The sequence below is a fragment of the Amphiprion ocellaris genome, chromosome 1 (genome assembly GCF_022539595.1).
Source record: "Amphiprion ocellaris isolate individual 3 ecotype Okinawa chromosome 1, ASM2253959v1, whole genome shotgun sequence".
NCBI classification, from domain to species: domain Eukaryota; kingdom Metazoa; phylum Chordata; class Actinopteri; family Pomacentridae; genus Amphiprion; species Amphiprion ocellaris.
Genome location: NC_072766.1, coordinates 36,097,391 through 36,117,027, shown reverse-complemented (window position 1 = coordinate 36,117,027; position 19,637 = coordinate 36,097,391). Strand labels below are relative to the sequence as shown.

The following is a 19,637-nucleotide window of genomic DNA, read 5'->3' as shown; positions in this document are numbered from 1 at the left end:
GACCCAAACTTCCATGACTGAAGGCTCATCAAAGACCACAAACCCACATAAATAAAGGCTCGTTTACAATCGTAGGCTCATGACTTGAAGTGGCTTGTACCAAGAGTCACGTGAGTTGCTAACACGTTGAACTTTTTGATTTGGTGTCACTGATGAACCTTCGAGTCATTTAAGCTCACGGTGACGATAAATACCTGGGACTCCTTTCCATTCTGTTAGAATTTATGATGCCTCTGGGATGAGAAAGTGAAATATGTTCAAGAACCAAACAGAGGTGCAGTTGCCTTTAACCTCAGCACTTAACATCTCAATGCACTTGACAAAACAAAATAATCATGTCCAAATGTTTATGTAACTCAGCTAGAAATATGTATTATATTTGGAAGCACAATTTGAAGAAGCTATTGTTAAATGTCCTCCTTCTGGTAGTATCTTGTGCTTCTGTCCCATTTCCTGTTGTGGGCTTCACACATATTAGTGTTACAGTCTATATTCTGTTTGAAAGTTTGAATTGGGCCTTACACTGCATGTACACAAACTACTAAAAACAAACACACCAATTTTGCTCAAAGTGGTGTGGAGAAATAAAATTATGGAAAAATTTAGTGGATGAATATGGAATTAAAAAATAGAAAACTATAAAAACTGTATGTGTATGCATGTATGGGCATACATGATAGTTGTTAATAAATTCTACTGATTATTTTGCACGTTGCCTATCTATCCATGCTAAATCTAACTATACAACTTTATATGTTGAAGCTCCCAGTTTTCCAACAGGGCATTGCTCAGGATGTCAAACATAAATAATTTACAAATCAGGACTATGGGAGATGTGTAAGACACTGATCTGCTGTCCTGTGCAGGTTTGTGAAGGAGCGCGGTCTCAAACACGTACCGTCTTTGTAGGACAGACTGCCGGTGGAGAATTTTTTGCGATGTGCGCGTGCGTAGTCCTGCAGATTAGGGGCGCTAGAGGACCCACCTAGGACAGTGGTGCTGAAGAGGCCGGCGCACTGAGAGCCTGCGAGGGGGGCGGGGTGGGTTAGTCACCACTACATTACATGCTGTTACTCAAACAACTGACCAGAAAGAGACAGAGAAAGAGAGAAAAAAAGAGACAGAAAAAAGAGACAGACAAGCAGACACAAGGCCCCAGGAAGACTACGCAACTGGTACCAAGCTTCAACTCCACTGCTGTATTCCTCATAAGAGGTACAAGATCATTTTTATCAACAGCTTCTGAGTCAAAATAAAAAAATTCACCATGACATCCAATCACAGTTTTGCAAAACAATGAAGTAACCCTCTGAACCTAAAGCAGTTTGCTGATGTTTTTTTGATCCTGTTACATTTTTACTGTTACGCTGAGGACTAATTTTTCACTGCATAAAGTCTCACAGCTCTATAGAACCAGCACAATAATGGCTAGAAGTAGTGAGAACTCAAAATATAATTTTCCCAACTGCCCATATGTGCTACCAATACTGGAGAGAAATGGGATCTCAACATGCTATACATATTATACTAAATACATTTTTTCAACCTCCACAAACTAGAATTAGAAAGAAATCTTCCAACAGCTTGTTGAAGTTTTCCTCTGTATACCATTTTTGAGACACGCTGCATTCATTTTAGTGATAATGTTTTATTTCCCTCAGTCTATCTTGTCTTCTCCCTGTTCTGTATATTAAAAAAAACTGCAGCTTATCCAAAAATTTACAGATTTTTTTTGTCACTAAATTGTTGGTTGCAGTTAAGTCATTCCTGGATTCTCAGTTGTGATTAAGAGTGCAGAACATTTTGGTTTTTACAGATCTCTTCAGTAGAAACATTTTCTCTTTGAATTGCACATGCAGATAAAGTGACTTGAGGAAATGTCACAGTTTAAAGGTTATGTTTGGTTACTGTGGCTCATGAAACCACACATCACCAATGATACGGTCACAAAGTTAAAATCCTAAGACTGTTTCTGTTTTTTGTTTTTTTTGATAATTTCTGGCTCTGTAAAACTGTGTCATTTTTTCAAATCTTTAAAGAAAACATGCCTTTACCACTAGCAGGTTCTGGTGTTCTGAGGGTTAAGCGCAACTTTGCTTCTCTCTACTTAAATTTTTCTTTCATTTTAGAGAACAATTTTCAACATGAATATCCAAACAGAGATATACAGAATATACAGAAGCATTGTAGAGAAAGAGAAAATATTTAGTCGATCATTTCGAGGAACAGACTCCAAAACCTGATGTTTATCTATAATGTATTGACCTCTGTATGTGTGCCGAAAGTAATTAAACACATCATCAATGCCAAACAAATAGTGACACAGAGGTGCAACATGGGGTGGATTATTCTTTTAACAGGGCTTAACAGCTGCAGAATCAATCATTCTAGTAAGCTTATGTTGAAGGTGGATCAGATCTGAGGCTTACTGTGATGAAAAGTGCAGGCAGTGAAATTTCATTCTCTGTAGACCTACATTAAGGTTGACATTTTACTCTCAGTAATGTAGCTGTAGGTACTACTGGTATGCATTTGACCAATGGTTTTCATCACATTTAGCTCAGTTAAACAGACCAGAAACACTCACAATCACTGTAACTTCCCAATGTAAAACAGCTGTATGTTGAAATATATAAAAAAACAATGGCCTCGTCTTACAGAAACAGATTCATGACAGTAAGAAATGAGACGCTTTCTGAATTCTCTGTACAGAATAAATTTTCATATAGGGTGAGAGTAAGCTTTGTTCTTGAAACACTACTTGAAAATTTTGGTAAAAGTAAAAAACTGGAAAAGTTTTTCATTCAAAAACAAGCAAATGCAATAACAAACACATTTTTATCTTCATCTGCAGACCAGCTGCTTTCATGCACTTTCCAGTATGGTGGAAACTGCCCTCAGAGTGTTTTATTTCCATTAATGATCATTTAATGAAACCTGCACACATCCCTCCCACTCTGAGCCATCTCACACTGGCATCTATACACACGGTTGCCACGGCAACGCAGCATTACGACACCTACCTAATCCACTTTGTTTCATCTCAGGGGACTGACGCGAGCAGAACGAGAAGAGGCGGTAACTGCCGACTTTGGAGGATGATGTTTCCGACAGGACCTGATGGAAAACACACACAGACACACACACAGTTCAGATGGTGCTAACAGGGAAATGTCATATAACCTCTGCTAGTCTGCAGACTGAAATATGACCTTGAACAAGAGGAGCAGCCGTAAGAACAGAGGAGAAGCTCTCAGCCTATAAATTACACCGATAATGTAAGCAACATCAAAAGTACACCATTTCAGTGGAGGTTAAGAGCGTGACTTCCTGTTTGACAGTATTTTGATGGATGATACTATAATTATAACTAAGTGTGCAGTCAAAAATAAAACGGTTACAGAAGCGTAATTCAGTGCTTCCGCCTATGACTCAGGGCATTAACTTGTGAGTCTCACCTCCATGGATCCAGTCTTATGATTGCGGATGAGTGGGGACCTCCTCTGAATAGTGATTGGCTCAGACAGCGGCACGGCACGGTCAGTTTCATCTCGTGACAGGTCCTCCAGGCTGCCAGGGTCTGGCTGCTTTTGCCCGTTCTCAACAAGCCAAGAAATAAAAACAAGTTGCTAAATGTGCAACAGTAACAAGGAAGATAAAATGTTTGGATGTGGCTCTACCTGCCGTGCAACCTCTGCAGAAGCAGGCCTGAAACCAAAGCCAGTTGGTGCGTTCTCTTCCTCCTCGACTCCTTTGACACCAGGACTGAAGTGAAGCTCTACGTGGAAGCGTTCCTCAGAGGTGAGGTCCTTTAGGAAGACAATGCCAGAGATATTTAATTGAACCCGTTTGTTAATGCTCCCCACATATTATCTTAACAGCTTACTTTGAAAACAACATTTTATGTCAATTGTTTAATTACAAGCAACATACAGGAAGTATGTGTAAAACAATGCACTTTAAAATTGGCAAAATTATGATCTCAATCAGAATTGGTCAGATCAAACAATGTGCTTAGAAAGGTACTAAGGGTCAGCTTTTGCTACTTGTAACTTTCAATTCTCAGTGCTAAAGACACATGCAGACAGAACAATCTGAGGTTTAATATTGTGGATGATCTAGGTTTGGCATATAGTCTGATTTCATAGAAATTTCCATTAAAGGTGCTATAGGTACTTTCTTTTGAAAGTTCACTTGCTGCTAACCAGTTAGCCCTGGTCTGTCCCATCTCGTTTTTTTCCACTTGCAGACTGGCCAGGTGCTGTTTTGTGGTCCATGACCTCTTCAGTGAGTCTCATTATGCAAACAGACTCCAACTGTACCGCCTTGGGCTGCAGCTGGAGATGGAAGTCTTGTCACTGTCCCGGAGAGCTGCTGCGCACCTGAGAACCACCTGCAGCTGGCAGAGGACTAGCTCATGTGCTGCTAATCTACGCTCACCAAGGCTGCAGAATGAGGACAACATAAAGTCTGTCTGTGATTAGACAGCTGACGATCATCACCAGCTGCAGTCCAAGTCAGGGTTGGAGTTGATCCACAGGACCAGAGACTCACTGGGGAGGCAGCTGAATGACATCAAGGACAACAACAACAACAACAGTGACCTGGCCAGCCTACAGGCAGGTAAACATGAGACAGGACAGGTTGAGGTGTGTTGGCTTGCAGCAAATGAACTTTTCAAAGAAGTCTGAAAGCAGTGAAGATACAAAGTCAGAACTTTTCCAATAAAGTCAGAGTGAAAACAGAATGCAGAGATTCTTGAGTTGTTCCTTTAGCCTTAAGGTGAAGTGACAAATGCTTCTAGTTGCCTTAAGCTGAAGGGGCTTTGTATCCAGGCAACCATATACGCAACTAATGAGGTGATCACATGTATTCAAATAAATCATGTGATTACACAAGTTCAACTAAACCTGTGGCAAGAATTAAGATTCAGATTGTGCACCCCAAAACAGTCACATTTTAGTGTGCACAGTGTGTACTTAAACGAGCATATTTTACAAATCAGAAAGATAGTTAGGTGCTACCACATGATACAATGTTGTGGACATCTTGTCTCAAAGCAGCGGTAAATAACGTAAACAAACAAACCAACCAACAAAACACTACCTTATTGTTGTCCTCATAAAGCATGATGACAATCTGAGTCATGTAGTTGAGTTCAGAGACAGCGCTGAGGTAATCCATGGCACGTTTCCACTGCTGGTCCTTCTCCTCCTGTCGCAAACACATGCACACACAGAAAACATGACCTTCAGCTTTCAGCCCCATTTAGAAAAACATTTAAAAGCTCTGCAGGACTGATGTTTACTTACATCGAGCAAGCCCCCGTAGCGGAAAATGCTGAGCAGAGAGTGGACGTGACTCTCACTAGTGAAATATAAACGTGTCCTGACATGCCGCCCAGGAGACATCACTCCTCGAGAGTACCTGCAAACATGCCACTGAGGTCAAAACTAAAATACTCCCCACAGTCAGTCGAGACACTGTGTGCTCCTGGAATGTAAATGTATCCCTGTAAATCTTCATCTTAGACTCACAGAGGGTGTAGCTTGTTGACAGACTCGTCCTCGTGGGTCCTCTGCAGGTCAAGCTGTATTTTTCTGACCAGAGGGAGGCAGTAGGCGTATGCTATGTCCAATTTCTCCACTTTATTTATGCCATATTCCTGCAAAAACAGGGAAAAAATGTGCTAAAAATACCAAACCACTGTTGAAGTGGTCAACTTCTCATTCACAGTGTATCAGAACAGCCCAATGGTTCACATGACTGTCTTAACAAAAAGATAATGGTCATAAAACAACAAGTTCAAACAAATGCAATATAATCTACATTATAACCAAAAGTTTAATTTAAAAAGTACAGAGATCAGAACTTGAAGTCCATCTAGTTTGAAAAATATTTGGTTAAAAAAAAAAAAAAGAAACAAAACTTTGAATCCTCACAATGTTTTTGTGCAGAATTCAAGTTTAAAACTGTGCACTCATGGTGCACAGTTTTAAACTGTGCAACTCTATGGAACTCTGGTTCTCTAAGGTTAGCTTGGGTTCTCAGGAAATAAACAGAAACAAATCCCTAAACACAATATGCTCAAGAATAAACATATTTTGCAGTGCCTGTGTGGCCTCCTTTGCCTCCCCTCTCTCACCTGAGGGATGACGATGTCGGCCAAAGCTCGAGAGAGTCTGAACAGCTCCAGCGTGTCCTCCAGGCCGAGTGTAGCGTTGTGGATGACATCGTACTTGACGCAGTCGTAAATATCGGGTATTTTACTGATGTCATAACGGCCGTTCTTCATGCGGAAGTCTCTCTCTAGTTTGGACCATCGCTGCAGCATCAGCTCCAGAGTCTCACTGTGGTACAGCTGCAGGTCTGAGGAGCGAGAAAAGATGACTTTAGTCTTTTCACTGCATGCCATGCTGATGAATCTAACTCAATTTGACTTAGAATGAGAATAATCTGAAAGATACTGCTGCACAATACCAGTATGCCAATTGTGGAAAGTGTTAAAAATAGCAATTCCATTCATTCTTAGGCTGACAGAGAATGTGGCTCACCAGCAGACTTGGGGTCTTCCATCCTTTTGCGTATCTGGGAGGTGAGGCTCTGAATGAGGGCGTAGACCTGGTCACATGTGGCCACTGGGTTCTCGACTATCTTCATTGAATTCACCAAAGAGGCACTACAGGTTGGTGCCAACTGTTACACACACAAGAAGAAAAAATAAGTTTTTGTTATAAAGCCAATAACTGAACACTGACTACTTTCATGTTAAAAAGGTCTCAGACGTCCCAAGCTGTGAAGCAACTTCATTTAGTTTAATAGAACAACATGAAGAAATAAATTTAATCTGCAAAATGCTAGCTAATGAAATACAATTCTTTCTGCTTTCATTATGGCAAGTTAGTAATCCTCTGAGTGATCAAAGGACATCTGGTCACAGACAATCAGGAACATGGTTTGAAAGTTAATCTCAGCCACGACAAATCCTCTTCTCAGTCCAACAATTACTGTGGGAACATCTGTCAAGCTACAAGTATACATCCATGTCTATGCAGACTCATATAACACATGTAGTGAAGACTTTGAAGAGTTTAAGATCACTGAGAGAAACATAGGTTTATATATCTGGCTAATAAATCTGACTCTGATAGACTGCAGAGTTACAGCCATGACAGTAAATGATGCTTGAAATACGGACGCTACTGTAAAGAAGGTACAAAAGCCTAAAATGTTTAAGACACAGACGCGTCCATCTTCAGCTTGGCAGCACGTAAAATCTGCACAGTCACCAGTTTGAAGGTGGGCACCAAACGTTAATGTCATCAATTTAGTGTTAAGCCAAGCATGAACAAACTGGTGGTGTTGAGCAATGGCCATAAAAGTGTTTTCAAAGGTCATTCGTTGGCATTTCAACTTTTTGAGATGACATTTCTACACTATCAGTTTTCCTATTAGACATTTGTGTGAAGTTTCACTATAATTACCAATGAATTGTTGACTTATGGCCAGAACTGTGCTTTGTGAGGTTACAGTGACCATTATTGACCAAAATCTTACGACTTCATCCTCACGTCTAAGTAAATTAATTTCCTAAATTTGACAATATTTCCTCAAGCTGTTCCTGAGATTTCTTGTTCTCAAGATAACCAGGAAACATAATGTCTCTGTCCACAGCTGTACCTTGTGAGGTGTGAGATTGGTTAAGAAAAGGTTAAGAATGTCAAGGTAAGCAGATAAGAAGCAGAGTGAAGCTGGTCATGAATTTGCCACCTTGCAAAATAAAAAAAAAAATGCTGTCACTGCAAAGGCATTAACATGTTGTTAAAGTAGTAGATTAAGTAGAGAAGCAAAATGCATTTCAGTTTAAAGCCACAGATGCAGATGAGTAGCTGTGGTGGGTAAAAATTTGGAGCATGCATAACATGTATAACCACAAAGCTGTCTTTGTTAACTATGAGCAGCTCCATTCCAGCAGTAAAGCAATAGGAGACTGCATGACAGATTACTGCGGAGGGAATTTCTCCAGACAAATGGAGATATTGTATAACTTTTTATTAATATTTTTAGTTTTATTCATATTTCTGGTTTATGTGTTCTCATTCAATGTTGAATATCCCAAAAATTTGTAGCAACCTTTTAAAAATGTAACTGTGCCTACAAATCAGGCTCTGAACTTACATGTGAGTCCTGTATTAAAACTACTGGGTGCACAAATGGTCCACAGGTTTGCTGAATTAAAACAGTGTTTCTCAGAGGTGTTTTCCTCCCTCCTCACAGTACAGATAAATATTTAGCTCAGACTCAGTGGTAAACACAGTTGCTAATCACCCTATCGTAGTCCTCGTCGGTGAACTCTCTGTCCTTCTGCAGGATTTCATGGAGTCGTGCTTTGACGCGGTGCTGGCAGCTGCTCAGCGAGTCGCTGTCGTTGTCCAGCAGCCCGTTCATGTTGGCACTTTTCACCATCTGCACCAGGATGGGTGTCAGCTCGCCCTCCAGAGCCAGCAGCCCCTGTACACACACACACGCACGCACACACACACACACACACACACACACACACAACACACACACACAACACACACACACAACACACACACACACACACACACACACACACACACACACACACACACACACACACACACACACAACACACAACACACAGACACACCATGAAGCAGTAATCTGTGAGCTGTTTTAACATCATCTCTAATGCAAAGTGATAATTAGATCATCTGTTAACAATGCAGCCAAAGATTTGAGGCCTCACACATCCATGTCACTACTATGAAGGACACAAGTAGTGCCATTCTGTAACAGAAGTGATTTTGCTGACACTGACAGTACTTTATACTCAACGTACATATTTTACAACATATGTATGGTACAGTTAAGTTCCACAGCTATAAAAGCCAACATCACTCAGCACTTCTTTCTCATATTACCAATTCCAAGACTGTTTAATTTATTAGAACAAGTGTCAGTTCTGTTACTATTTGAGATTTTGCAGGTGGAGCTTTTTTCTTTCTATTCAGCTGAAATCACAATTCCGGCTTCTTTTAACTACACAGATTTTCCTTCTATCAATTCCAAACTCACACAGGTGTTGATATTTCTGAAAAGAAATGATATTTACCTCCAACGTTTTATGCAATCATTTGCTTCTTATTAATGCTTACAACTGGTTATAATTTGGCTCCTATTTTGTCTGTAAGAAGATACAGAAGGTATAGAGCGTTATGAGTCATAGAGTAGAAGCAGAAGCAGTACCTTTGCAAAAGCTGCAGCCGTCATCTGCACCCTGCCTTCATCAGACGCATATATCTTCAGGTCGTGTCTGTAGGTGCTGTGTAACCGCAATAATCCACAGCCTGGAAAACCAGCATAGTCTCCTACGAAAATCAAAGAGTCAACAATAACACTAGTGTAAACAAAAACACTGCAGGTTTAAAAATCACTGTAAACTTGCCTTAGGAAACAAGCTTGGCAGATTTATCCTGACAAAAGGTCATTATAGTGCATAGCAAGGATAGTCTGTAAATATAATAAGAGCTAATAGGATGTCACCACCTTGGTGTTAACTAACTCCGACTGATCTCTTCTTTGTTAAATCAACACAAACTTTATCCTTCACCTAACTGAACCTTTTGTACCTGGTCTACCACACTGTGATCCATCCTGCGATTGTCTGCGTTGTCTTACTGAACAAGTGCCACTTTCTTTGTCCAGGTTTTCTTTGTTTACATCTATGTCCTAACATCTCATGTTCTCCGGCAACCAGTCCAAACAACCTTTGTGTGTTACAAGATAAATGTGCCGATGTAACTTTTAAATCCTCATATTCCCTTTGCTTTGTTCCTTTTGTCTTTCAGCCGGGGTCTCTGCAGTGTCTTATTTCTTTTTGTCAGAGTCATTTCCCTGATCTATGATATGCGCAGACCTACTGTCCTCGAACTGCCACACTGTGTTAAACCAGATTAGCTTGTTTATACGCATTAATAGCGCAGGAGGGTTAGATGAGGTAGAGTAAGTAATGATAGGACTTCCGCAGGAGGAGGACACCCCGGACTGCACCGGTGAACATCCAGGGTTTGGACATTGACATGGTGGACACATACAAATACCTGGGTGTTCACCTCAACAACAAACTGGACTGGACACACAATACAGAGGTCCTGTACAAGAAGGGCCAAAGTCGTCTCCACCTGCTGAGGAGACTGAGGTCCTTTGGAGTGTGCAGGACTCTGCTCAGGACATTTTATGACTCTGTGGTAGCGTCTGCTATTTTCTATGCAGTGGTCTGCTGGGGAGCAGGGAGCAGTGAAAGGGACAGAAAGAGACTAAACAGAAGGTCAGGAGGGCTGGTTCTGTCCTGGACTGTTCCCTGGACTCCATAGAGGAGGTGGGTGAGAGGAGGATGTTGTCAAAGCTCACATCCATCATGGACAATCCCTCTCACCCACTGCATGACACTGTGGGGTCTTTAAGCAGCTCCTTCAGCAGCAGACTGAGACATCCACCCTGCAAGAAAGAGCGCTATCGCAGGTCCTTCATCCTATCTGCTATAAGACTTTACAACATCAGCATCACTGGCTGATGTTGACATAAACTGGACTATATCATTACCACCCCAAACCATAAAATTTGCACAGACATTCTTGCACTGCACATCTTTGCACTTTTAAACTTTATTTTTATTTTTATTTTTTCTGTTAAAAATTTTGCCACCCTTGTATATATTGTAAATAAAACTGCTGTAACAATGTAAATTTCCCCTGGAGTGGGGAGAAATAAAGAACTTTATCTTATCTTTATCTTTAGCAGACGGAGACAGAGCTGCACCAAGAATCAACCTTTGGTTTACACATATGATGCTTTAGGCTTGGTAATTATGGAGACCGTATGTAACAATTAATCATTTTTATAATATGTATAAATGGGGCTCTCACACTCTGTAATGTAGATGAAACAAAAAAAAAAAAACATATTTTAACATCTGGTCTGATTTCATGTCCCTCCTTCTACCTCTCATTCTGACTATATATATATATATATGAATCAGTGGCTGCTGACTGTGGGACCAATGACAGAGTTTGTATATGGCAGCTGTTTCAGAGACTTCTGTAAATATGTGTGTTGCTGGTTTAACTATTTCAACACCTTCTTAATTATTAACCATCTTTGATAACAGCAAGTTTATTTTTTCATCTCTAGCTTGGTACTTATCTATTAATGTATGCTCTAGGGCTGCATTATGGCCAAAATTACTATTTATCATGATTATTTATTTCTGTCAGGGAAAAAAAATATTTCACTTACTTTACTTATATATATTCTAATAAACATAGTACTGCTTTTACTTCCATGTTGAGCTAAATTCCTGTTGATGCACAAATCATCACATCAAAGTAAGACTTCAAAGACTTCTTAACCTGAATTCAGTTCATCTTCTACAGGCAAAATAGAAACCAAGTTTTACCACAGTAAATCATTGTTAAACATCTGAATATCGATAAACACAACAATTTATGGATTAAGATAAACCTCTGTGCACAGAGAAGCCTCTAGTCTCCATTCAGTTACCCCAGCAGAGCAGCTCTGACAGTTACGTAACCAAAAATGACCTCAAAATGAATAAATTTGTCCGATTTACCGAAGCTAAAAACAAGTTATTTTATTTACATGGGCAGTTTTCAATCACCGGGGCATTTTAAGTAACTATATTACAGTTGATTGTGTTCATTTATTTGTTGGGTTGTGAATAATACTATTTATGCAATATAATATTAATCATGCAAAATAACTACGTATTTGGCAATGGAATTGTAGGATGTAGTAACAGGAAGAAGAATAAAATACTACACAATATTTTTGGAATGGAATGGAAAACAGTGCTGTGCGAATCTCACCTTGTCCTCCAGGGTACATACAGCGAAAAGCCCGTCCCAGTTCCTCAGCCTGAACTCTGCCAGCAGGAGTCAGCTCTCCTCCCCACTTCAGCACCAGCAGCAGAGACGGACCTTCTTTACGTGTATCTACAGATGAATCCAGAGGCAGCAGGGTAACTACCAGCTTGAGCTTGTACATAAACTACTTTAAGAAAGAAGTTTTAAAAAAAATGCAGTTTTATCGTCCTACCTTCTTCCTCACTTGAGGTTTTGGGCTGCCCATGGGGCAGGTAAGTTAGTTGCACTTTTCTGTTGATCCCCGAGAAGTGGCCATACCTGTAGTAGCAGGAAAATAAATCACAATCATTTGAATCACAAAATAATCTATGCTATTAGAAATTAGTTGTTGATTAATGCAGAAACAAGGCCAGTGCTTCTACATTCTTATCAAATAAAGAAAATGTCATATTCAGCCTTAAAAATAAATATGTTGAACAGGGTTTTTAGGAAAGCATAACCAAAGCTGCACAAAATTCTTTGTCTGGTCATATAGTAGTCTGAGAAAAACAACTGCGTTATTTTTTGTGTCGAGAAATGTAGGTTATCAGCCACTGCTCAACAACTACTGTTGGAGTTGTGTAAAGCAGTTGTGACCTTTTAACCCTTTGATGCACAAAAGTGACCCAAACTCCATGGAAAATGGGTATCTCCTGACCCACACCGCACATCAAAGGGTTAAATATTCATTTGTCATAAACACAGGAAGAAGACAAAACACATTGTGGACATACTTTTATGACCATTTTTTGGAAATTCAAGGACACGCTTTAAAAAGCACAATGAATCTATGAATTTCATTTGTCAAACTAATATCAATTCTCTACTTATTTTCTAGTTTTTAGAGCACACACTGTCCATCGTGGTTTGAAACAATTAGCTGAGATGACACAGAAATTTTAAAAAAAAAGAATATGACACGTGGTTAATAAAGTGACCCAGTTTCCTGGTCACTTACATTTCTAGAACAGTCTTCAGCTGCTCCAGTTTGGACTTCTTCTCTTCTATCTCACAATCATTGTGTTGCCCCAGATCTGCTAACAACTGCCGTGTGATGTCCAGCACCTCCTGTTGATGTTCACAGTACCAGGTTGTCAGACGCATTACAAATGTTCACATAAAGAGAACCACACACAGGCTGAGAAATATGTGTGTTCAGTATCACAACTTAAAACCTGATTTATTTTTACCTGCAGCTGTTTTGGCTTCTTGAGTTTTAGTTTCCCAGTTTTGTATCCTCCATATTTCTCAAATAGATCAAAGAACCTGGGCGTATCAAGGACAGTGAAATCATTCAAAAGTCTTTCACTTGGATTTTCAGCAAACACGAAGGTGTCAATCACAGAGACAACCTACATCGGGTTGCGAACTTCCATCTTCATTTTCTGTTTGGGCGTTCTGTCTCCATGTCGGATGACAGCGATGACACATCGTAGCTCCATCCTGAAGAATGAAATCGGATTCATTTTAAGAGCAAGTTTTAAAACAAGTGCTTTACATGCTATAAGGCAGGCAACAACAAACATGATGATGGCGAGGATTAAGAACCACTCAAATAAATTTGAAGTCCACTGCACACCTCTACTGCAGACATGTTTCTACAGTGGTTTTGCTGTTATCATTCTACTGTTTTGACTCACATGGTCCCTGAAGTGGTGGGAACAATGGGGATGTCTTCTGCTTCTGTAGGGATGGACCAAGGAATTTGAAACTGAGGAGCCAGCTCACGCATCACAATATTCCTGAAGAGACACAGGTTTAAACAATAGATCAGATCTAGAAATAACCCACAAAAAAGCGGAAAAGAAATGGCAAAAACAAAAGCTGGTACCCGAGGATCTTGGCACAGTCGTCATAGTACTTCATTGAGTTCTTCACAAAACTGAAACCGTTGACGTCACACACATACGAGTGTCCGTTGGCTCTCAGAAGGTCAAAGCCACACACAGTTTGCTGCAGTGAAGAGAGAAGAAAGCAATGTTTGTACTCAACAACAACAAAAACATATACTGAACATATATCAACTGTATCAATTTCACCAGCTTTGCTTACCTTGAATGCCAGGCACACCTTACGGGCCACAAGTTTCTCCATAGCTGAGAGCATGACAGGATAGCGGACCTCTTTACCCTCGCTGTCTCTTTCTACCTTCCCGTCCAAAGCTGGAGACTTTCGAGCCTCTGCATGAGCATAGTCCGGTCCCACAGTGTAGACCTGAGGTCACATGGAACACGCAACCACGATATCTTTAGTTTTATTCAAGATACACGGTGCAATCAAAAAGTTCTCAGACTGTCTGCAGTGCACAAAGCGTGTTAAAGTCACACACGTGCAAAATGGTCAAGCAGTCCCAAGTCAGCATAACACTTAATTTTACGCTATTAATATCAGAACCTGTGTTACACGCTTTTGTGTCCCTGACAGGTGTACATTTGAGATTTCTGCACAGAGCTCAAACTAGAGAAGAGACCAACCACTGAGAGAAGAAATGGCAGCTTTCATAGTGGAAGAGCTACAGTTCCCAAAACCAGACAAAGCATGAAAATGCCCCCTAACAGCCTGATGTATCTGAGGGAGAACATTTGGCACAAACAACCCAAACTGTGATGGGTTGGCATGCCGGTGCTCCAATGCACTGTGTGCCCAGTCTGAGCACAGTGACTACACACAGGTTTTTTTTGGCCACAACAACATAACTGTCACTTTCCATCTGCCCTACTTGCCAGATTTGGCTCCCTATGACATGTTCTTCTGTCCCAAAATTAATTTTAGGGTGAAGAGTTGCTGTTTTGAACACGGCTGGTTTACATAATCAGACTTCCAGAGAGTGTTACAAGCATTGCAGTAGTTTTATCAGTGTTGAATTGCTGCACAAGGAGAATACTTCAACAGAGATGGAGGGCAAATTCAATTACGTGAAGTTTTTGAATTTTATATACAGTCAGTCAAATTTTTCAGTGCACCTCGTAGAAACATAAATGTCTCCCATATAAAATCAGGACCACATAGCCTGAAGATGACATGGCCCGTTTTTTTTTTTTTTTTAAATAGTTAATGTTGATATATTTAGGACAGTGACTTTACCAGCTACGAGTAAGACATACAGCAGATCTTTTATCTGTTCTGTAAGTTTTTTTTTATGTATACAGACTTACACTGTCAACTTTGTGTTAAAGAACAAATATTATAATGCCATTATCCACTTTTTATCCTGAGTTTTAATGCTCCAGTCACATAACAAAATTCTATATTAAAAAGCAATACAAAAGCATTCAACAATAAATACTAGATCCATACTCTACCTTAACATCAGTGCCATCTGTTGGCATGAACTCTTCATAGATGTAGGAGCCCGTCTTCCTCACGCTGCTCTCTGGGGAGTAAACACTGCTTCGACTCCCAATCTATAAAAACAGCGCACATCTCAGCCATTAGTTCATCTATGTACTCTGCATAGTCTCTGCAAGATCCACCACAAACAGAATTAAAGCCTGCAGATCCATGGTTGACGAAAGCATCGTAGATTTATGACAATGCATTTCTCTGAGACAGCGAAAGAAGCTGTTAAGAGGTGCAAGTTAATACCCGAGGAGTGTTCCAGTGTTTTCAGTGGCTCAACAGTTCCCATTATGACTAAACGCATAAAACAAAGGTGTACATTCAAAATACCAAGACCAGCCTTGGACCTGTAACTCTTTCCAAATATAACAAGAGTGTTGTTACTTAAAGCGCACAAGAACACTTGGATAAGGCAAAGGCGGGCTTGAAGTTAAAAGCTTATGAGTTACAGCTATGCATTAGCCAGAAAACATGCACTAGAATGTCACTGTAACTCTGTGCAAGACAATCCATTAGTGACCAGCCTGTTTCTGACCTGCAGGCTTCTACATAATGGAAAACATGAGCTGGTGTTCTGGACAGGATAGTTTTAGGATGTTGCAGGTCATAAATGTGTATATCTTTGGACTGCTTTTTACAAACTCTGCTGCTGGATTTGTGCTAATAAGATATTAAAGACCATAAAGGAAATATTTTCTGTATGCTCTCCTGACTAGGATGGGGATTTGTCTTTACGTGTGGGCAGCTGTAAGGTTTAATGTTATACTGTTAACTGCTAATTGCATTTGACCCACTGTTGCAAGTAGTATAACAAATTACAAGTAGTGAACTACTTCAATCTGTCGAATTATGACTGAACTCTTCCAAGTCAGAATCTGACCAACATGAGATGATTTTGTAGCAGTGATGAACTTTTGTTGGTCGTATATAGAGGTGTTTGTGACGAGTCTATGGTGTGGTTTGACGATTGTTGCACCTTTCACATCTCACATTACATGTTTGTGGAGAACTTGGTGCTAAATAACTTTCAGACAACTTGATTTGCCCTTTTTTTTTTTTAACTTTTTTGTTTCTTTAGCTGAATTATATTTACATTTTAAGGAAATTCACTGAGAAAAATACTCTTTAGAATCTCAAAAAATGCATGATGCTTACAAAAGCCAATGAGTAATTGTGATGTCAGTAATAACCAAAATAATCATGATTGATTTTTTGCCATAATCTAGCAGCCCAACGTGACAGGGAGGATTCATAGAATAAAGAAATAAGCCACAAAGGCCAAAGCAGGGACCTTTCTGAAGAGTCGCTGGCTGCCACCGCCAGCAGAGGTGGGATAGTAGATGTAGACGTTGTGGTCCTCAGCACAGACAGGCTTCTCCACAAAAGGCTTCTGGAATATCTCTCCGTTCACTTCCACATGGTCCTCTCCTTCTACCAGGTTACACTCTGAGACACACAGACAGAGCAAATGTTTCTGTTTGCTAGGCAGCCCCTCCTCACCGCCTCTGATAATATATACCCATGACGCTCGACCCCACAGTGTTTACTCTCGAGCCCTGTGAAGCAGCTCTGCACTCTGAACCATGAGCAGCCATTGCTGTCAAGATGGCAGACACTTTAAATGTCTCATCGATGACTGAGGTTGTGTCACTGCATAAAAACAGGATTTGAATGTCAGACCCATCAAATCACAGCACTTAAGCATGGGACACTTGTGACTGCTTCACATTTGATTCTATATTTATCCACGAGCTGAAATAAAACCAAAGCCGTCTTAAATGAGTGGTCTTCTGATGCAGCAGGGACATGGGCTTCGGGGGTGTTTTTCTCAGCTATTAACTGGAGCTGCAATGAGTAATCCATAGTTAGTTTACAACTATTTAATGCTTTGCCAACTATTTCAGTTTTTTGTAATTTTCTTTAGGAAAAAAAGCTCAAATTCTCTGATTCTAGCTTTCTGAATATGAATATTTAGCAGTTTCTTTTCCAAACTGAACATCTTTGGGTTGTGGATGGAATAAGACATTCCAAGAAGTCTTCATTGTCTTTGGAAAACACTGATAGCACTGCTCACCCTTTTCTGACATTTTATATAACAATAAATAGATTAATTGACAATACAATTGACTTATTTTTAAACCGTTAACCTTTAACTGCTGTAAAGTAAACAGCTACATACAATAAAAAGTGACTTATTATCAGCAGCAGACTGACCTTCAGGTTTATCAGGGTCACGGTTGAGCACAGCATAGCGTGGTAGATCAATCCCTTCCTCCTGCAGGATGCGATACACCTCTCTCCTGTTAGAAAATATATGCTATGATGAGTCACTGCAGCATTCTCAAGCCTTACTTTACTTTGCGTGAATTTATTTGAACAAACACTGGAAATGTAGAGTTTCAATAAATGGATGCACCTGTCCTGTATGTAGTACTGCATGTTCAGGTCGTTGATGTGCAGAGGGTTTCTCAGTTTGGCGTAGCTCACTGCCTTATCCAGTGGGAATCCTGGTTTACACACACATGCAGAGAAATTGTTCAATAAATCAGACATTTGCAGAGAACACGCAAACACAATAAACAGACTGACATAGACAGATAGACTCTGCTGGACTTTATATAATGCAGACATTGCACTACTAGACAGACACTCTGTTTAGTGTGTAAATGGGCATAAGTCAGTGGTGCAATAGACGGTAACATGAGCGTGTGTGTAGATTTACAGATATCCCATGTTTAGGAATTATAAGCAGAATTCCTATATGGTAAATGAAGAGGCACAACAAGCACAATGCGGCAATTTGTCTGTGTCCATACATGCATGAGTGTTTTGTGTGTTGTACCCTTGGAGTGGAAGGAGATGAGGCAGTCGCACAGAGGCCATTTGTCCACGGGCTCGTTGAGGATGACGTCCTCTGGGAAGATGACCACAGTGATGTACTCGAACCTGCACAGCCTCTCCAGGATCTGGGTCATTGGCTTGGACTTGGACTTCTTCATCATGCAACAGATTCCCACCACAATCTGTCGCTCCGGGGGCTGAATGAGGGAGAGGGTAAACACAGCAGCAATTACAAAGACAGCTTTGTCCCATAAATCTCCCACAAACCTCACAGGGAAGACGTACAATGTATGACAAATGTCTACACATTTTATCAACTGAAATCAGTGCAAAATTCTTTGAAAATCTCAAATTTACTTGAAAAAACATTTCAAACTGAAATTCTTTTGATACTACCAAATATACCTGTTCTAAACCTTACACTGCCATGATTAAATTGTTGTCTGTTAACTAGTATCTGACTAACTAACTCATGAAAGGAACCAATGTCATGGCCACAGACAAATAATCTGTGTGTGGGATAATAGAAACTCCATTCCTCAGCTAGACTTCTCCTGACAAAATATGATCCATTGGTCATGTATACATATAATCAAGGTTTTCAATCTTCTTTTTACATGATTTATGTTAACACTGAGCAAATACTACTGACAATAGCACAGAGGGATGAAAGAGGTGATGTTTATATGTAATGATCTATCCTTGTATTTAAAAAAAAATGTGACTACAACTGAATCTAACACAATTAAGCTTTAAGAATTCTAAATAAGTCGCTGCTTCACTGCTGAAAATTCCATTGTTTGGAAAATACAAAAAAAAGCTTTTCTATCACTATTAGCTAAAGAAAGAAAATTCTCATGTCCAACACAGGTGACAAATCTGACATGGGAACTGCTGCACGTACACATAGTTTACAATGCCCAGGTTCATAATTCAGTTCATGTAAATTTTTTCTGTGTAACACAGTTACTAAAGTGTATGTAAATATTTTTGAATATCTACATACAAAATTCACAGCAGCTAACAGAGGTAAAATAATCTGGTCGTGGTCAACAACACTTTAGATATTAATTATAAGTAAAGTTTTTCCAGTAGAAAAAAATCATTAATGTTACATATTTATCCTGACTAATTTAAAGATGAAATTAAATACTTGCAGAGCTCTTGAGAAACCAGTTTGGATTTGTAAAAATTCTTTAAGTTGTGCACAGACACTTTCTTCGAAACACTTTGGCTACATTGAGCACGTATACGGACTGTTTGTGGAGCGACTGCAAATTAATGAAGGGTGTACAGTTGTGGCAAAACACGTTTTGTTTTAGGATTGTTATCTTCTACAGTTTCTGAATCCAGCACAACGCTGTCAAACTTTAAGTTTTACACAAAGCATGTGCAATATGGCTAAGTTGACATTTACAGACTACAGTCGACACTGTAAGCAATAAAGTTAATAATCAACCATCAGCTGGTATTGGCAAAATAAAGGCTGGCAGGTGATCAAGACCCAGA

General features: G+C 39.9%; 1 protein-coding gene across 9 annotated transcripts in view; it reads right to left on the bottom strand.

Annotated features, from left to right (window-relative positions):
* ppip5k1a (diphosphoinositol pentakisphosphate kinase 1a) overlaps window positions 1–19,637 on the bottom strand; it is a 42,785-nt gene that overhangs the window by 16,201 nt on the left and 6,947 nt on the right. For 6 of the 9 annotated variants that reach the window (XM_023273612.3, XM_055010107.1, XM_055010128.1 and 3 more), the window contains exons 3-26: window positions 18,130–18,325; window positions 17,704–17,794; window positions 17,502–17,587; window positions 16,579–16,733; window positions 15,251–15,352; window positions 14,001–14,162; window positions 13,780–13,901; window positions 13,589–13,690; window positions 13,305–13,391; window positions 13,139–13,214; window positions 12,907–13,016; window positions 12,142–12,227; window positions 11,913–12,038; window positions 9,274–9,395; window positions 8,329–8,511; window positions 6,555–6,696; window positions 6,146–6,369; window positions 5,538–5,665; window positions 5,313–5,427; window positions 5,107–5,214; window positions 3,681–3,809; window positions 3,459–3,599; window positions 3,024–3,117; window positions 899–1,024 (exon numbers count right to left, since the gene is read on the bottom strand). In XM_023273612.3, the coding sequence (XP_023129380.3) occupies window positions 899–1,024; window positions 3,024–3,117; window positions 3,459–3,599; window positions 3,681–3,809; window positions 5,107–5,214; window positions 5,313–5,427; window positions 5,538–5,665; window positions 6,146–6,369; window positions 6,555–6,696; window positions 8,329–8,511; window positions 9,274–9,395; window positions 11,913–12,038; window positions 12,142–12,227; window positions 12,907–13,016; window positions 13,139–13,214; window positions 13,305–13,391; window positions 13,589–13,690; window positions 13,780–13,901; window positions 14,001–14,162; window positions 15,251–15,352; window positions 16,579–16,733; window positions 17,502–17,587; window positions 17,704–17,794; window positions 18,130–18,325 (3,013 nt within the window). The remainder of the gene's footprint in view (window positions 1–898; window positions 1,025–3,023; window positions 3,118–3,458; window positions 3,600–3,680; window positions 3,810–5,106; window positions 5,215–5,312; window positions 5,428–5,537; window positions 5,666–6,145; window positions 6,370–6,554; window positions 6,697–8,328; window positions 8,512–9,273; window positions 9,396–11,912; window positions 12,039–12,141; window positions 12,228–12,906; window positions 13,017–13,138; window positions 13,215–13,304; window positions 13,392–13,588; window positions 13,691–13,779; window positions 13,902–14,000; window positions 14,163–15,250; window positions 15,353–16,578; window positions 16,734–17,501; window positions 17,588–17,703; window positions 17,795–18,129; window positions 18,326–19,637) is intronic. The other 3 variants (XM_055010126.1, XM_055010131.1, XM_055010136.1) reach the window with 1 other exon arrangement.